Source organism: Rhinolophus ferrumequinum, chromosome 9 (assembly GCF_004115265.2).
Source record: "Rhinolophus ferrumequinum isolate MPI-CBG mRhiFer1 chromosome 9, mRhiFer1_v1.p, whole genome shotgun sequence".
Classification (NCBI taxonomy): domain Eukaryota; kingdom Metazoa; phylum Chordata; class Mammalia; order Chiroptera; family Rhinolophidae; genus Rhinolophus; species Rhinolophus ferrumequinum.
The window spans coordinates 76,918,561-76,937,310 of NC_046292.1; the positions used below are offsets into that span (position 1 = coordinate 76,918,561).

The window sequence follows — 18,750 nt, forward strand, 5'->3', positions numbered from 1 at the left end:
AAGATTTTTAGGGTAGTACATTTTCACTTTTAATTATAAAATTAAGTACTTTCATCCTTTTTTGACACTTGCTGTAATTTCTGTTATTTCCTTGACACTTGCTGTAATTTCTGTATTTTCACTGCTGTTGAATTCTTGGGGATTAAAACAGAGGGAAAAAACTTTAAGTTGGAAGGACTATAGGTTTTGTATTTTTAAATATAATCTTAGGTATACTTTAGGTATACTTATCAAAAGTGTCATTAAAACAAATTAGTATACTCAAGGTACTTTTCAACCTAGTTTTTCAAATTAATAACTTTATAAGCATATTTCTTCCTAATTTAAAATTAATCTCTGTGGTTTTGTTTTAATGTCACAAAACAAAGAAAAAAGTGGTTTTGGGGGGGTAAATATATCAATGGATATATCAATGCCTAGATTTTTATTTTAATAATTTCCAGAATTTTTTCTGAAGTAGCTTATTCAAGATTTTTTTAAAAAAAAAACACACTAGTCATAAAAATATAAATCAAAATTGACTCCAGGTTGGAATAAAAATTTATAGTGGCATCAGCATAACTTCTAAAAACAGGATAAACTACTAGAAATTTCTTCAAACGACAGAAACAGGAATTTCCCTCTGGGGCACTTAAAATAAGGTAGGACTAGCACCTTATTGCACCCATACTAATCAAATTTTCCAAAATATAGATCCAGTTCAACTGCTTGAATGCTTTGTTGATTATTTTCCCTGCCTGGAAGATGATTAATTATTGATAGTCATTTTCTTATGTGCCTCCTGAAGAAACAAACCTTCCTTCTCACTCGCCTTTATTCCACTGAAATAGATTACTTTAACAACCATCCAAACAAAACGCAAAAGCCTGGAGTTGCTGTGTGGGTGTGGCGTGACAGAGCCACCCAAACGGACTGGTCTTACGGAGTCCTGCACGCTCACCCAAGGGAAGCCTGGGCCTCTGTCTAGTTTACATATCACTGAACCCCAACTTTCTACAGCTGGGCCCGCCACTTCCTTCCTGTTTCACCTGCCACCTGCCAGCTGCCAGTCTGTTGACTAACAGCTACCATAATCGGGCCGCCCCCTCTGGGTTCCCAGTCCCGAAGGGATTACCCCAGCAACCGGGCAATGCCGATCGTATCTCAACGCGTGGTGGCGGCCGTGCCCATGGAGCATTACTACCACACCTGCAAGGCTGTGGGGCTCCTCGCCGCCACACTCTCGGCTGGGAAGAACAAACGAGGGAGTTCTTACTCCGCACTATGGGTTTTCTCTCACGTAGCACACATTCCCCAGGTGACACGGCTCTAACAGTCCCCAGGAAGGAGCCCCAACGTTCCCTGTGCCAGCTGCAGCCGCCTCGCTTTCCGAAAAGCTTTCTCGTTTGTTCTCCGAAGTCGGAGAAGCAACAGCCTCCGGGGCTCACCTGAGTGCTGAAGAGGTACAAGGAGTCGCGGGGAGAAGGCACCGCTGTACAGAAAGGGAACATTGTGGAGGGTTAGGCGAGACCCGCAACACCGCGACGAATCGGGGTACCCCGTCGCCGCAACACCCCAGCCTGGGAATTCCTCTTCCTTAGACATGGAACCCCACCCCGCACCCCGCTTCAAATTGGGGGAGGGAGGTATCTGTCCCTAGGAATCCCTCCACCTCCCACCCGGCGAGGGGCGCTGCACAGGGGAAGGAGGACTAGCACCCCAGTCAAGCTGCTTTGTGCAGAGCTGTCACCCGAAATCCGAGGCCGCCCCCACGCCCGCCCCGGGAGCCGCGTGCACCCCACCTCCGAGCGTTTGCGAGACGATGCGCGCAGCCCCAGGCTGCGGGCACCTCTCTGGAGCCGCGCGCCGCGCGCACAGGAGTGCAAGATCCGCGCGGCGAGCCGCAGCCCTGGCTCGGCCGCCGCCGCCGCCGCCGCTTCCGCCCCTGTGACGGCGTGACCCGTGGTGGGAGGAGCCGGCGGGAGCAGGGAGGAGTACGGTCTCCGCCTTCCCTTTCGCCGAAGCGCTCGCCCCGCCTTGGCCATTTCCGCCGCTGCGCATTCGGAGCGCCCAGGAAGGGGGAGGGGTCGTGGCGCGGGGGAGGGGGCGGGCCGGGGGCGGGGTCTGGACGCTGGTGAGGGGGCGGGCCAGGGCCGGGACTGAGGCGGGGCGCGGAGCTGGGCTGGGTGTACAGTTCTCTAAGTCCTCGGCCGCGACGGTGCAGAGCCAGATGTAGAAGTCCCGCGGCGCGCGAGGTAAGCTCTCCCGGGCGCAGAGAGGGTGAGGGTGAGAAATGGAACAATTTGCTAGATGAGCGTGTAATAGGATTACGGAATGAGGCAGTCTAACAACATGGACAGTCCAGCCATCGGCGCCCTGAATTGGGGTTCAGGGAGCGGAGTGGGAATTGGGAATAACGACCTCGTTATTCTGTGATTTAAAGTGAAACCAAAGCATTGTTGTGTATTAGTGATTTTTAAGAAAAGAGAAGTACTCGCCAGAATAGTGAGTGATGCACTGGGGCCGGAGGGGGGCCAGGGGAGGAGGAAACTGGGGTGCTGTAAATATTCTGTATGTTGTTGCTCCATGGTGGTTACACAGGTGTATATGTATGTAAAAATTCACAGAGCCAGACTCTTAAATTTGTGCACTTTAGGGAAGTTATTCTTCAATTTAGCAAAGTTTAAAAATAAATCTAAAGCAGAAACATGTTTTTGTTTTGTTTGTAAAGGTAAGAGAGGAAACCATACTTGGAGGTCCACCCACCGAGGACTTTAGCGATCAAACTAGTAGCACATCTTCTATTTCCGTGTATGGGTAGGAATGATAATGAAACTTACCTTTACTGATTCTTATAATTTGCACTTCTGTTATATTATAGAAAGAAACTTTTATCTCTCCAGAAAATGTCATGAACAAGTTTAAAAGCTATTAGAACATCTAAGAAATTATTAAATTATATTCATGACGTTAAGTTATATTTCTTGTTTGTGTGAGAGGGATAGAGTTGTACAATTCCAGGTTGCCCTGCCTCTATGATAAAATTATGCTTCCCCTTTGTTTTAAGTAGAGAACTGCTTTATGAAGAAGGCTCAAGCCTAGGTTCCAAAATTTCTGGCTCAAAATGGAGATGGGAAAACAGCAACTCTCTTTTGCTTTTCTGTACCCAATATAGTCAGGTACTCCCCCCGCCCCAACCTCTCAGAAAACTGAGTCTCCTCCTGACATAATCAGGGCCTTGCAAAAGTCATTTGTTAAGAAATGTTCGCTGAGAAGTGAATATATATTCTAAATTCCAAGGGATGTGCTTCTCCTTAAATCCTAAGCACATTGAAGCCAAATTTTGCAAAAAGGGGAACTTTTCCTGAAATACCTGCTTTTATGCAATGTTTGCTATTCTCATGAATAAATCATGAAATTGGACCCCAAAATAATAGCATGCTTGTATAATTCAAATTTTATAAATGAAAAAGCAAGACAGTTATTAACTACAGAATAAAAATTTTATATGGCAAAGGAAAAGTAATCATAGACTTCTACACGCCTTAGCTGTGAATAGTACTGGTATTTACTGAGTCACAATGTGTGTGCTCCACATTTTAATAAAAAATCTGCTATGTCTCTATTGAAAGGATGGGAAAAATGAGAAGGGTGTGTGTGGTGTGTGTGTGTGTGTGTGTGTGTGTGTGTGTGTGTGTGTTGGGAGGTGGAAAGACAGCTAAATGCTTATCTTCACTAGAAGCTACCTAGAAATGAAAAATCAAGAAGATACAAAATAAGCTTGTTATTTTGAGATACAGAGTTAGATTTTAAGACTTAGCTAAAAAGAATTAAAGATGGTTGCCTTTTTAATTTGGAATGGAGATTGTTCTTTTCTTAACTCTGTTGAACTCTTTAAGTTGTGTACATTATAGCATTAATAAAAAATTAAACATTAAAATAAATTTTTAAAATTAAAGAGTAACTGTGATGCTAGAAAAAATTCTAAGCTTACAAAAGTTATAAAGTATGGAATGCCTGTTTAGTTTTTTCTCCTTTCTTTTTTCAAAATTAAATCAAACCCTTTTACTCTAGTGTTAAGATGTACTTCAGTTTATTTAAAGATCTTTCCTAATGTGTAACATGAGGTATGCCTCTACCATCAGACTTACTGAAAAGTAATTTTTTGTATGGCTTTTCCTTGGATGTTGGAATATTTTTAAAAAGCCATACTGCTATTTCTTTGTGAGGGATAGTAGATTGGGGGAGAGGGGTTATCCCTTTGTGAGGGGTGTAAATGTCTAACTATTACATTGTTTTGTTCACTTGAAATTAATTTTAAAAAACGTCAATGGGACAGATGAATTATTTTGAAATTAAATGAATATCAAATAGTTGGTGTTAAAAAAATAAACTTACATGAAATTGCGAGGATAAATAAAATGTCTAAAACAAACCAAATAAAGCCATACTGCTGAGGATAATGGTTTTTATTTCATTGCTCAATGGAATTGCAATGCCCTTAAATGTCAACTTTGCAAATATTTTTCATTTAGGCATTAGAGACATCTGATTGTGAGACAAAGGTGTCCACAGCGCTATGGATAATACAGGAACTTTACTTGATATGAAAGAGTACCCTGATACAGATGTACAGAAAAACCAAGTCCTAACTCTAGAAGAATGGCAAGAAAAGTGGGTGGACCACCAAATTGGATTTCATAAGGAACAGGGACATGAGTAAGAAATATTTGGTATATAACAGAAATGCTCTATCGGAAACTGACTTTGGAAATAATAATAATATTAATATAGGTACACGTTATTTGACTGATTTTAAGATGTACATTTTTTAATTTGTAGACAAAGACTTACAGACAGGTGCAAAAATAAATCCTCTTTTGCAACCCAGGACTCATCGTTCAGTGTGAGTTTTGATACATATAAGAAGGAACATGATACCTAAAAAAAAAAAAAAAAAAAAAAGATGTACATTTTTAGTTTTTCACATTTTAGCATCTCTGAAAGCACAGTGCATCTGTGGCACGTCATAGGTGAATTGCAATGTTATCTCTTCTCGTGGAGTATAAATAACGGTGTGATTTACAATTGAAGGCATCTTAGATTTATGAAATATGGCTTTTTAAAAAGCCCCCTATAGCATCTATGTATTGGACATGCATATTTGTTCATAACAGCAGATGCTCAAGCAACATTTATACTTATGTCTCTTTATACTGAAAAGTGGTGTTGTCCTGCCTTTGCTTTCCAATAGCATGAATTCAATAGTTAAAGTATTATCTATCTGATAGAAAAAGAGAAGTGGAGAGGAATTAATAAGTAAGCTAGAATGTTGAACCACATATTAGTAGTAGTAGTAGGCTTCAAAGCAGCGGCAATAAATCATGGGCCAGTGCTGAGTAACATGGTCTTGTCAGACGTTTCTTGTTCCAGGCAGCCACCCCTGCCTTCTCTGGGGACACTATTACTATTATTGTTGCATTTGCACACCTAGTGATAGATGGAGCATTGTCCCAGAACCATTGTATGGGTTATCTTTGTCATGTGGATGGCCCTAGAAGAGCCACATCTCTACAGAGGAATTAACTACAAGAATAACTACAACTTTTCAGAGCTACTTCTGAGACCTGAGTACACATTTAGAGAGCTTACCATAAACAATGTTGAAAAACAGTGCACCCAGAGCGTCCCCCACATCCACTTCTCTCTCTCTCTCTCTCTCTCTCTCTCTCTCTCTCTCTCTCTCTCATATTTGGGAGATTAATAAAGATTTTTAAAACATATCAACCAGGAAAAATATTTTTTATTTTAAATTACTAATCAGGAAAGCCCCAGATTTAAATCAAATTAACCATTCACTAGCTGTATGACTGAGCAAGTTACTTAACCTTCCTGTTTCTTTATATGTAAACTGGGGATTATAATAATGAATGTTATCCATCTACTTTGTAAACTTGTTAGGAACAGTAAAGGAGATAATTCATGAAAAGTACTTAGCGTCATACAATTGTTGTCCTTTCCTCTGTACATTGCACTGATTAAAACAAAAAAAATGTTTGTTTTTCTCCCCAGGCTATTAAAGAAGCATTTGGATACTTTCCTTAAAGGCAAGAATGGATTGAGGGTATTTTTTCCTCTTTGTGGAAAAGCAGTTGAGATGAAATGGTATGAGCAGATAAGCATTAACACACTTTCTTGATGATAAATACTTGTAACTGAGAGCATTTGTGAAATAGCTGCTATGGTTTAATATTCTAGTGTGGCCATGAAAGTGAGAACATTTAAACTATACTATTAGACTTTGCCATAACCAACTCACTTAATCAGAAGAAAAAATTACTTTGGAAACTACCTGGAAGAAAAACATTAACTTTATAAACAGATTGGTTTTTTTTGCCATGTCATAAGTGACGACAATCTAACTCTAGCAGAGGTTTTGAGACAAGATTAGGAAACAGCCAATTAAATGTGATTGTTAAATATTTTTGGTCTGAAGCCAGTTATAATAAAAATACCAGAACTGAACTATTATAATTGCATGAAAGTTATTATATTAGAGGATTTTTCATTTATATAGCTAATTTGTATATTGAGGTCTCTGTATATCAGATGTGAATAAACTATGAGCTGATACCCAAAAGCATTAAAAGAAAATGTTTAAGACATTTTCTTAGGTAATTTTTTTAAATTAAAGTTTATTGGGGTGACAATTGTTAGTAAAGTTACATAGATTTCAGGTGTATAATTCTGTAATACATCATATATATATATATATATATGTATATATATATATATATATATATATATATATATATATATATATATATATATATATATATATATATATATATATATATATATATCACATTGTGTGTTCACTACCCAGAGTCAGTTCTCTTTCCATCACCATACATTGGATCCCCTTTACTCTCATGTACCACACCCCTCCACCCTTACCCTCTGGTAACCACTAAACTATTGTGTTTGTCTTTGAGTTTCTGTTTCTTCATTTGTTTGTCTTGTTCTTTTGTTGTTTTCAGTTTTATATACCACTTATCAGTGCAATCATATGGTTCTCTACTTTTTCTGTCTGACTTATTTCACTCAGCATTATAATCTCAAGATCCATCCATGTTGTCACAAATGGTACTATTTCATCTTTTCTTACCTCCAAATAGTATTCCATTGTGTATATATACCACAACTTCTTTATCCATTCATCTGTCAAAAGATGTTTTGGTTGTTTCCATGTCTTGGCCACTGTAAATAAAGCTGTAATGAACATTGGAGCACATAAATCTTTATGGATAAATGTTTTCAGATTTTTTGGGTAAATACTCAGGAGAGGGATTGCTGGGTCATATGGTAATTCTATTATTAATTTTTTGAGGAACCTCCACACTGCCTTCCATAGTGGCTGCACCAGTCTGCATTCCCACCAACAGAGTATGAGGATTCCTTTTTCTCCACAGTCTCTCCAACACTTGTTATTATTTGTCCTATTGATGATAGCCATCCTTACAGTGGAGAGGTGATAGCTCATTGTGGTTTTTATTTGCATTTCTCTGGTGATTAGTGATGTTGAACATTTTTTCATATGTCTATTGGCCATTTGTATGTCTTCTTTGGAGAAATGTCTCTTCAGGTCCTCTGCCCATTTTTTAATTGGATTGTTTGTTTTTTTATTGTTGAGTTGTATATTTTGGATATTAGCCCTTTATTGGAAGCGTTGTTTGCAAAAATCTTCTCCCATTTAGTTGGTTGCCTCTTTATTTTGTCGTTAATTTTTTTTAAGATAATATATTCCAATATAATCCAGCCTGTACCTGTCTATAGTACAGCTGTGCTTGATTTTTCCGTATGTTAAATGAAAATAAAAATCCATGCAGCTGGTTTAGATAACTTTTTTGTTTATATTTTGTAACTTCAGAAATGTATGGAGAATAATATTCTCTGTGTGCTACCTTACAAACTTCCTAGGAAACATGAAAGACACTTTATTAATATGCTTATTTTAGAACTATAAACAGTTCATGCTCTGACCACACTGAAAGTGTGTAGTCTTGTGTGGGTAGTAGGTACAGTCAGTTCTGCTCTAAATGCAAATTTCATTCTAACTCCATTGATAATTTAGGGAATAATTTGAGCCTGACATAAATTTCACATTTGCTTAGTCTGCAAAAAACATGAGGTAAAAGCAGGTGACTGTGCCTAGTGGAACTAAGCTGTGTATGAATAGACAGAACGCACACATGTACACACCTCAAACCTTTCCCAGATACCTCAGTTCACCCTTTGTGCTGTGAGTCACTCCCTTCCACAGCTAGAATTAGGAATCCCCATTTGATTCCCAATAATCCTTTGTCCATCATTCATTCGAAAAGCCGCAGCCCTTCAACGCCCAGTTCTACAGGTAAATGTCAGGTCATTCTCAAGGTAAAGTGCCAGGTTGTAGTACTTATATATTTTATAACCAATTAGCATGTGTAAAACTATGCCACCATTTCTGTTAGGTACCTGTCTCTTTTTAATGTGGCACTGACGAAGTATTTTTTACTTATGTAGTACTCATCCAGTTTATTTCTAACTTTAGTTTAATTGTATATTATTGAGAAAATCCTGATTCACAGAGATTAGTTATGGCAAATGTGTAACAGCTTTTTTTTAAAAAACATTTTTACATTAAGGTATAATTGACATACAACATTATACTAGTTTCAGATGTACAACATAATTATTTTATATTTGTATATTTTGCAAAGTAATCCCCACAATAAATCTAGTTAACATCTGTCACAATACATAGTCACAAATTTTCTTTTCTTGTGATGAGAACTTTTATGATCTACTCTCTTAGCAACTTTCAAATATGCAATACAGTGTTATTAACTACAGTCGCCATGCTGCAAATTACATCCCCACGACTTACTGTATATCTGGAAGTTTGTACTTTTTGATCCCCTTCACCCGTTTTGCCCAACCCCAGCCTCTGACAACTATCAATCTGTTCTCTGTATCTGTGAGCTTTTTTGTTTGTTTGTTTGTTTTTAGATACCACCTAAGTGAAATTATAAGGTATTTGTCTTTTTCCTCTGACTTATTTCTCTTAGCCTAATATCCTCAAGTTTCATCCATGTTGTCACAAATGACAACAATTCTTTCTTTTTTATGGCTGAATAATGTTCCATTGTGAAAATGTTTTTAATGTTGTGCCTCAACCCTCATCTTTTCCATGAGCCTTGTGATTTTTATCACATACTTTTGCAGAGTGCAGTGATTTTTTGGTAGCCCTATGTTGCATTACAGCAGAACTAACTGTATGTGTTAATTTAATAAAATTGATACTGTGCTAAGTGTTTGTGCCACGGTATTGTTTTCTCTAGAGTCCAAGATCCTAAGTCTGAATTCTGAAACTATAATGCTCACCAGGAAAATACTCACCAGGAAAATACTAGTTATTGGCATATGGTAATTAAATATACTTCTGGAGAATGTGTATTGTAAGTGGGTAGAAATTATAAGATTATTATAGTCATGAATGCTAGTGTTCTAGAGCTGTGTGCTCCAGTGCAGTAGCTACTAGCCACATGTGGCTGTTTAAATTTAAACTAAATCGCACATAGCTATTATACATCTCAAGTGCTCAATAGCCAATGTGGTTAGTGGCTGCTGGATTGGGTAGCACAGATGTAGGCATTTCCTTCATCACTGAAAGTTTTAATGGACCAAGCTAGATGGAGCTGAATTAGAGAAATTGAAAAGCATTCCTAGTCCATAGGATGTTTTTAAATTAGCAGCGCTTCTAACCAAATCCACTTGTAGTAAATCAACATTTTTAAGGTCTTATTTTGCAAGTTCTTCCATTTTATTCCTAAGTTCATATAAATCAGTTTTTCAGAATTCTATATAGCATAAGGTTTTAGAATTTAGAGATTCACTTTCTATGGACCTCCATGTTGTAAGAAACCCTATGAACCTGAATTCATATACATTCCTTAAAATTAAGGAAATTATATGCTTATTGAGGCATCCTTTTATTTAGTACTGTATTTGAAATTAAAATTTAAATGTATGGTTTCATGCAGGTTCGCAGACCGAGGACACAATGTAGTTGGTGTGGAGATCAGTGAACTTGGGATCCGAGAATTTTTTACAGAGCAGAATCTATCTTATTCAGAAGAACCAATCATGGAGATTCCTGGAGCCAAAGTATTCAAGGTTTGTTTTGCTTTTGGTAAGTGATTATATCCGTATCCACCCCCAAAAGGTTTTCTTCAGCATGGGTAAGTGAGGATACTATACAAGTGCTTATAAGATTTTACCTAGATATTACATAATGCAAGGAGCTAAGGTTTAAAAAGATAAATGATAGTTAGATGTAGACAAATATATATAAAAGCCGAGGTGTACTCATGCTTTTGGTTTGGGTTGGTGTGATTGTTTTAAATTTATAAATAGGCATTTCTGAAAACCTGTCCTGTACCACACCCTGCATGAGACATTGAAGAGAAGAAAACACTGTCCCTTCCCCAAAGAATCCCTTACCTTAGGAGAGAGAAGAAAAATGCAGAGAAAGCTGTTTGTCATACACACAGCTAAGTGTAATGTCGCAGGGTATGAAGGGAACAGAGGAAAGTTACCCGACCCAGTCTGGAGGAAGCTTCCTGATGCATGGCGACTAATCGGGCTGGGAAAGGCAGGGAGTCAGGTCCACGGTCTTAGATGCCCTGTGAAACTGGTACTTCAGCCTGCACTGCAAGGTTTTAAGTGGGAGCATGACATGGCCAGATTTTCTTTTGAGACAAGTGACCCTTGTGGCCTTAAGGGAAGTACATTTGAAGGGAAGGAGCCTCCTGTCAGACTGATCGTAGGAGGCTGTGAGCAGTAGTCTAGGAAAGAGATCGCGAAGGCCCGAACTAGGAGAGTGATAGGGGTGCTTAGACAAATGGGTAGGTTAAAGCAACATTTAAGATGTCAAACTGGGTGGATTTAGTGATTCACTGCGGGACCTAGGGGGTAATGAGTTCTCATTTCCAGCTCAGATGACTGGTTGGATGGCAGAGAATAAAGGAGAGGCAAGTTGAAGAGCAGAGATAATGAGTTTTGTTCTGGAGATGATGAGTGTAAGAGACCTGTGGAATGGCAAAAGTGTAGCTGACAAATGGTTTAATGTCTCTGAAGCACAGGGCAGCACTTGGGCTGGAAATGATAGATTTGAGAGTTGTCATCCTATGACCAGAATGACCCGGGGGAACTGCTTCACCAGCTTGGGGTAATTGTGTAGAAATAAACAAAGACCACCCAAATGACAACAAGCAGAGGCTATATATTCAGACCGGGTCTGCCACTTGTGATTGACAGAAGCTCAAAGGCAGGCCAGGAAGTGGCAGAGCTTTATAGTAAAAAAGACAAAGGCTTCAGGTCTACCGTGATGGGGTTATTGGCCTGGGGAAGCTGGAGGGAGGCTGACTAGACGGAGCATCCCATGTGATGGCTTTGGGGAGTGTATTTGTCTTTCTCTGGTTGGTCTTGAGTAGGAGGGGGTGGGTAAAAATTAGGGAGACCAGCAATCATTGACCACAGAGGCTGTGGTTTGGCTTTCCAGGCTGGTTGCTGCAGTGGTTATGGGTCTGAGTTCTCTTGTCATACATGGTCTGGCCATTCAGTCTCTCGCAAAGTACTCTCTTTTCTAAATACTAAAATTAATTGCTCAGGTCACTAGGAGCCTTGATAGTACTTTATTTTACAGTTCCTCCCACTCCATTCTCGGTCATCTAAGAATTGCAGATTATTCAGTCCAAACAGGCTAATCCTGCTTCCAGACTCCTTGGAGCAATGGTCCTCAGCCCTAGTGGCACATTTGAAATCACCTGGGGATCTTTTAAAATTCCCAGTCTAAGGTCTCACCTCAGCTCCGTTACATCAGAATCTCTAGGGATGGGAGTGGCATCAGTACTATTTAAAGCTCCCCAGTGATTCCAATCTGCAGCCAAAGTTAAGATTTACTGGCTGATCTCACTGCCTTCAGGCCCAGGCCTCTCTGGGCTGCCACCAAGGTGATTCCAGACTGGTCTTCAAAGACTCCTCACCCCCGCCCCCCGCCCCATTTGTAAGCCTCTCATTTCAGAATAAAATCCAGGAGTTTCACTTCCTGATGCACTGTTGCTACCATTATCCTTCCCCCTCCCATCCCCACCTCCTACTTTTATGCCCCAGACTTGTCACATCCCCCGGACATGACAGAGTCCGTGTCACGTTACTCCCTGTGGACTTCACTCCCCACTCACTCACTCCCTGTAATGTTAGCGGATGGCATCAATACCCTTTCAGAGGCTGCCTCGTGTTTGGCCTTTCCTGGCGCACCCAGGCAGTTCCCTGCTCTGTCCTCTGTATTCCCGTAGTTCCTTGGGCACACAACTAGAATAGTACAGGCCATTCCACAGTATGTTGCTTTTCTGTCCTCATGCCTCTCTGCTCCACCATGCTGTCCCCACTGTGCTCAGAGACTATGTCAAATTCACATCCACTGTCTGGAACCAGGACAGTCCTGTCCATGAGCTGCCCAGGAACTAAACGCTCATTAGCCAAATGAATGAAAGAGAGAAAAGGGGAAGTCAGCCCAACTGCACTTTTCATGAATAACTTAGAATATCTGATCTTTGTCTCTCAGTCATTGATTGACCTGTGTATTTCTCTTTAGCAGAGTCAAAATTAGGACTCTGCTAAAATAAACATTGCTGAAATTCAGCAGGCTCTGAAATGAATAATAGCTAACTCCTCTCCAAGCTTAACCTCTGTATGATTTTCCTGTTGGAATTGATTCAAAAGAACAGGTTTGGAAAAAACAAACAAACGGTGCCTTTAAAAAATTATTTTCAGTAAAATTTTATTTTCAGTGAAAAAGTTACTTACAATAAAATTATACCCTTTATGTTTAAGTACACATTCGCTCTCCATCACCTTTGCTTTGTCCCTTTTTCCTTTGCGTGACTACTCAGGTAGCTCTTGATTAAGTAGAATTTTTTTTTTTCTTGACTTTTTCATTACAGAGCTCTTCGGGGAACATTGCATTGTACTGTTGCGACCTTTTTGATCTTCCCAGGTAGGACTGAATACTACCTCTTCACTTTGAAGAACTTGAGTGCTCACTGGCCCTGCTGTGGATGGGGACAGGGTCTTTCACCACCCCCACCCACTTGCACGAGCACCCACAAAGCACTGATTTGAGTCTGTTCTTCAGTTATTTTTACTGCAGCCTACGTGTCTGACAAAAAATTAGGGAGACCAGCAGTCATTAAACATGTCCTGGCCTCCCCAATATCTTTGTTTTTGGATAGCTTCCAAACTATGGAAAACATTATTATGACCCTAGACAGGTAAGGAAAAAGGAGAGCAAGATGGTGTCACCTTCACATCTGGGTCTGTAACACCTGGTGAACAACCACATGCACCTAGGGGAACACTGTTCGTCATGTTAAAGATTTGATTTTTCTTACATAAAATGTTGTATGTTTTTCTTTTTGTTCCTAATAGAGCAAATATTGGAAAATTTGACAGGATTTGGGATAGAGGAGCATTAGTTGCTATTAACCCATGTGATCGTCAACGGTTAGTAATTTGGTTTCTTTAATTATGCTGGCCTTTTTTTTTTTTAGCCTTCTTAACTTAGTATGCTGTATTCTTTCTGGATTCCAGAAAATTAGCTATATTTTTTATGGAATTGAGGTACCTTATGGTATTTGAATTAGAAGACCTAAATCCAATAACATCTTTGTCTAAAAAGTATAGGATTTGGCCATAGGGACCTGGGTACAAAGAGTGGCTACTTCTGTCACTTCCAAGCTGTGTTACTTTAATCAAGGTTCTCATCTTCTCTAAGTCTCAGTTTACTCCTCAGCAAAATGGTAATATTTCTACTAATCCTGCCATCACTATGTCCACTAATATCACCAGGTGACATTTGTTGGGCGTTTGACTGGTGCAACTCATCGTTCTGTACCGAGTCCAGTCCTGGCTCCTGATCAGTCTGCTGATGGACCCATTAGGCTCAGGTGCCCACTCTGAACCAATCAAGACATGGCTGTGAAGTGGTGCCACCTGCTCCCCAAGGCACCTACTACGTCATGGTTTATGCCATACTTGCGTAGGTACTGCATACTTGGTTTATGCAGTACCTTGAATTTTTGCCTTAGTCTTGTCTCTCCCCAACTGAAATAAAGACAAGAGATTGTCTTGTCCCTCTTACATATGCCCCTAGAGAGGTCCCAGCCACCTGCCGCATCCCAGGCCCCACAGCAAACTTACTGAATCAGCCTGTGGGGAAGGAGCTGAAGCAGTTTTTCTTTCAGCAAGTGCCCAGGTGACTTTCGTACCAGCCCAACCTGGGAACCACTGCCCCAGAGCACAGGGAAGCACGGTGGCCCTTGGGGAGGTATGTGTTCAAAGTGGACAGGCCTCTGAGCACATCAGGCTGGAAGGAGCCTCTGCTCATCTTTTTGTGAAGTCTTCTGGTCTGAGAGGCTCTGGAAGCAGGCCTCATTTTGACTCTCATCTTCAGTCTTTTCCAGCTTAGGCGACGTTAGTTTCTGAACATATTTGTGACTTTTAGAATGAGAATGGGCTTCACGGGATTGTTAGAATTAAACTCAGTAATGGACATGAAAGTAAGTGCTGCTTTCCCTCGCTGCCTCTCATCCCCTCCAGGCTTTGCCTATATCGAGAGATGCAACATACACTTTTTCATGCGTTTTTTTTTCTTTTTAGTTATGCAGACATAATGCTGTCCCTAATGAGAAAAGGGTTTCAATACCTCTTGTGTGTTCTTTGTTATGATCCAACTAAACATTCAGGTAAAGTCATTTTGTTTTGCTTTTTCTAGTTGCCTCATTTCCTGATTTCATTCTGTGACATGGATAGCATTATTTTCTCCTAATTTATCCCACAAGAAGCGTACTGCTCATATAGGTACATGAAGATAAGTCTATTTTTGGTTCATGGAAACTATAAACATTTTTTTCTCTTCCCAGTCCAAATATGTTTTTCTTATATTCCATTCCCATTTTATTCATCATTCATAGCTCAAACTATAAAACAGGGAGAAATGGATGGCCTTAAGATAAAAGAGAAATCTCGAGCCCTGGATTAGGAAGAAGAAAAATTTGGTTGCCCTGCTATGGGTAGAGCATATCTGTGTCATCCATGGGGTGAGAATGATTTGGGCAGATGCCTATGAATACACACAAACACACCCTCGTTGGAGGATAGGGTGAGAAGTGGACATGGGGAGGTGGGAGGTGCGCAGGAAAATCACTGAACTATTGCTGTTTTTTTGATTTCTGAAATTTTATAATTTGTCAATTGTATTCTTTTATAACTACCTTTGTTTTGCATTTGTAAAAGTGATGTTTTCTTCTGGACTCATTTTGATGTGTTTGAACATTAAACCTTAACCTTTGTTTTGGCTGAACTTTTAGTTTCAGAAAGATTTGAAAACCAAATACATAGACTTTTAATTATAAAAATTCCTTTTGATTTTTAATCGAGCCTTTTAAAAAGTGCCAGTGTTTTATAAACGTTTACATATGTTAATCTTTTTTTTCCGTTTGAATAAATCATCTTAAAAACTCATTAAAAGATGAGATCTTGTGTCCGTAATTAAGTCTGGGACAATCAGATGGAAATAGAAATTAATGGAGACAGACATCAGCTCTGCTAATCTGATTTAATTGTCATTCCTGAACTGGAGGCTTAGGGCAGGGCCTGTGGGAAGAAAACACAACAAGCTCTGTTTGGGGCTGGAGCCCAAGAAGAAAGCTCTAGAAAGGGGAAGAACCTAAGTTTCCTTTAAAGTTAGTGGCCCTCAGCAAAGTGGGAAGGTGTATAGAATATGAGTGAGTGTGGGAGCCTTAGAAAATGAATAGCCCAGAAAATGACAGAGACCCCAAGAGAATTTCTTAATGAACTCCATTCTGATTTCAGTGTTCCCAAGTCCCGTAGCTGGCTCAACCATCTTACCTAACATTGCCATTCCCTCAGTAATCCAGTCTTTGGTAGGAGATGGTACAAAGAAGAACCTGTCACATCCTCATCTATTTGGATAATTAAGTTGTGTGTAGAGTAATCATATGGAGTAGTTAGAAATAAGCTGAAAAGTGGGCCCTGAGAATTTATTTCTCTTTAGAATTTGATCTAAAGAAGTTATTCTTTACCATGTTTCTCTTTTACCTAGGCCCACCATTTTATGTTCCAGATGCTGAAATTAAAAGATTATTTGGTAAGTTATGGATGTGTGCCGTTAACTGTTTTGAGCTTATTATCAAACTATTGCTATCTAGAAGTACATAAAATTTAAGTCAGAAACCATTTTATTGAAGACTCTTATCCTAGAAAAGGGAAAGACGTCTGTAATATACCTTTTTAACTAAGTGGTATGCTTCTGTTGGAGACATTTGAATTCTTCTAGAGACAGTATGTTGATTTTGGCTCTTAGGAGTTATAAGTGATAACAATTTAGAGTTCACAAAATTTGCCTTAGTATTTCCCATTTCCATTTAAAAGAAAAAGAAAAATCTCCAATACACAGTTTTTAAAATCATTTGATGTGTTTTTTTGTTTTGTTTTTTAAGATTTTATTGGGGAAGGGGAACAGGGCTTTATTGGGGAACAGTGTGTACTTCCAGGACTTTTTTTTTTTTCCAAGTCAAGTTGTTGTCCTTTCAATCTTAGTTGTGGAGGGCGCAGCTCAGCTCCAGGTCCAGTTGCCGCTGCTAGTTGCAAGGGGGGCGCAGCCCACCATCCCTTGCGGGACTCAAGGAATCTAACTGGCAACCTTGTGGTTGAGAGCCCGCGCTCCAACCAAGTGAGCCATCCCAGCTCAAGGTGCCGTGTTCAATCTTAATTGCAGGGGGTGCAGCCCACCATCCCTTGCAGGACTTGAGGAGTTGAACCGGCAACCTTGTGGTTGAGAGCCCACTGGCCCATGTGGGAATCGAACCGGCAGCCTTCGGAGTTAGGAGCACGGAGCTCTAATCGCCTGAGCCACCGGGCCGGCCCCTGATGTGTTTTTAGAAGAACCCCTGATTACATTCTTCATAAAGTTTTAACTTGTTACCCTTTCTTCTTCTTTCAGGTTCAGTATGCAACAGTCAATGTCTTGAGAATGTTGATATTTTTGAAGAACGATATAAACATTGGGGAATTGACTGCCTTGTTGAAAAATTATATCTACTTACAGAAAAGTAAATGAGACATAAATAAAAAGCAAGTAACTTCAAGTTTTTGAGCTTTTGAGCAATTGAAAATTATGCTAAGGCATGAAAATATGATGGATGACCTTTGAAAATAATTGTTCACAAATCACATCGTACATCTTTGCTCAAAAATGCATATATCAATAACTTTTTAGAAAATAAAATCACATGCTAAAATGTTAAGGTAGCTACCTTTGGAAAGAATATGGTTGGGGGTACAAGATTATAGCTGTGTGTTTTATTTACAGATTGCAAGAATTTTTTACAGTCAGCACGTATTACTTCTATAATTAAAAAAAATAAAAGTGCAATGTATATAAGCTAAAAAAACATAATAAACAGAAAAATTGGCATTCTTTATGAAATTTAGAACCATTGAGGAGATGTAACATTTTAACAGGGTTCAAAGTAAAAGAAAGTGGTCCAAGAAATCATGTAAAATATTTCCTATAAATCTTTATATTATACTCAAATCCTAGCACTCCTTTTCACATGATTTCCTTGTGTAATTTTATGCGTAACAGAATCAAGAAACAAATTTAAAAATTAATTAAACAAACCTACATGCAACAAAATGTTTTTCTCAAACTGTAAAAATAAATTTTAAAAAAAGTTTTTTTCTGAATTTGGCAGTTTTTTTCCTTCTTAATTTAATCTTGTTTAAATAATAAATTCTTATGAAATATAGTGTACTTAGGGCTAGATTCCTGACTGTTCATTATGAAACAATCAATTCATAACAAATGTCTTATTTGTTAAATGAGATATTTCTCTCCAACCACACCACCTAATAATACCTAAATCACATAGATTGTTTGGCTCATGTTAATAGGATGGTATGTGCTTATCATTAATAGATAAGTTACTTAACGGTGTATGTGTGTGTGTGTGTGCTCTATTAAAGGTTGTCAATGGGGAAGTTTATAGACCCCTTGAATATTGATGAAAGTTTATAGATCCCTTGAATATTGATGAAAGCTCTCCTTAGAAATATGTCATTGGCAGAATACTGTGAAAACTTCCTTTGTGTTCAGAATTGTTGACTTCCCTGCTTCTTCTGCCTCCATTGAGGAATGGCTGCCCTAGAAGCTTTCTGGCACTGGTCTTATTCTAATATACTTATAAGGCTATTCATTTGGAGTGTCTCCCAGCTCTCAGTGGTTCTTATTTCCCTGAGACCTGCCCCCAGTCCATACTGGGGGTTCCAGAAGCCATGACTACCTGTCTCCACTTTTGTCGCCATTTGAATGGTCCAAGAAGGGACAGCTGACCTGAGCTGGGCCAATCTGATTCTCTTCACAGATTTTTAGAATTGATGTGGGAAAGCAAGTTAGCCATTTAGAGTGGGTGAAACAGGTGAACACAGGAGCAGTGAGGCAGCCACATTGTAATATAAAGATCTGAGAAAGAGAGAATGCTGTCTCCAGAAAGAGAAGCAGAGATGAGAACTGGAGAGAGTCCCAGGCATTCTGGGTTTCCATTTTCATCCTTCCTGAAGCCCAGGTGCTCTGGACAGAACACC

The 18,750-nt window shown here is 39.4% G+C and overlaps 2 protein-coding genes and 1 non-coding gene across 7 annotated transcripts in view; 2 read left to right on the forward strand and 1 right to left on the reverse strand.

Moving 5' to 3' along the window:
• The window catches only part of KDM1B (lysine demethylase 1B), a 48,102-nt gene extending 46,161 nt beyond the window's left edge, over positions 1 to 1,941 (reverse strand). For all 3 annotated transcript variants that reach the window (XM_033115203.1, XM_033115202.1, XM_033115201.1), the window contains exons 1-2: positions 1,782 to 1,941; positions 1,428 to 1,471 (exon numbers count right to left, since the gene is read on the reverse strand). The gene's annotated coding sequence lies outside the window, so the exon portion shown is untranslated. The remainder of the gene's footprint in view (positions 1 to 1,427; positions 1,472 to 1,781) is intronic.
• A 184-nt stretch (positions 1,942 to 2,125) lies between these two features.
• Positions 2,126 to 17,837, forward strand: TPMT (thiopurine S-methyltransferase). 3 transcript variants are annotated; one of them, XM_033115865.1, is made up of 10 exons: positions 2,126 to 2,234; positions 2,711 to 2,796; positions 4,515 to 4,698; positions 6,052 to 6,144; positions 10,065 to 10,197; positions 13,029 to 13,081; positions 13,513 to 13,587; positions 14,743 to 14,828; positions 16,208 to 16,252; positions 17,108 to 17,837. In XM_033115865.1, exons 3-10 carry the CDS (start codon positions 4,559 to 4,561, stop codon positions 17,218 to 17,220), a joined length of 738 nt encoding a protein of 245 aa, XP_032971756.1. In that variant the 5' UTR covers positions 2,126 to 2,234; positions 2,711 to 2,796; positions 4,515 to 4,558; the 3' UTR covers positions 17,221 to 17,837. The 3 variants fall into 3 exon arrangements, with proteins under 3 accessions (XP_032971756.1, XP_032971757.1, XP_032971758.1); XM_033115866.1 differs by having other exon boundaries at positions 2,711 to 2,790; XM_033115867.1 differs by lacking the exon at positions 2,711 to 2,796 and having other exon boundaries at positions 2,145 to 2,234.
• Positions 4,790 to 4,916, forward strand: LOC117027877 (small nucleolar RNA SNORA40). Its single transcript, XR_004424004.1, has one exon. It is a non-coding gene; the product is annotated as a small nucleolar RNA SNORA40 (small nucleolar RNA).
• Positions 17,838 to 18,750: the final 913 nt, after the last annotated feature.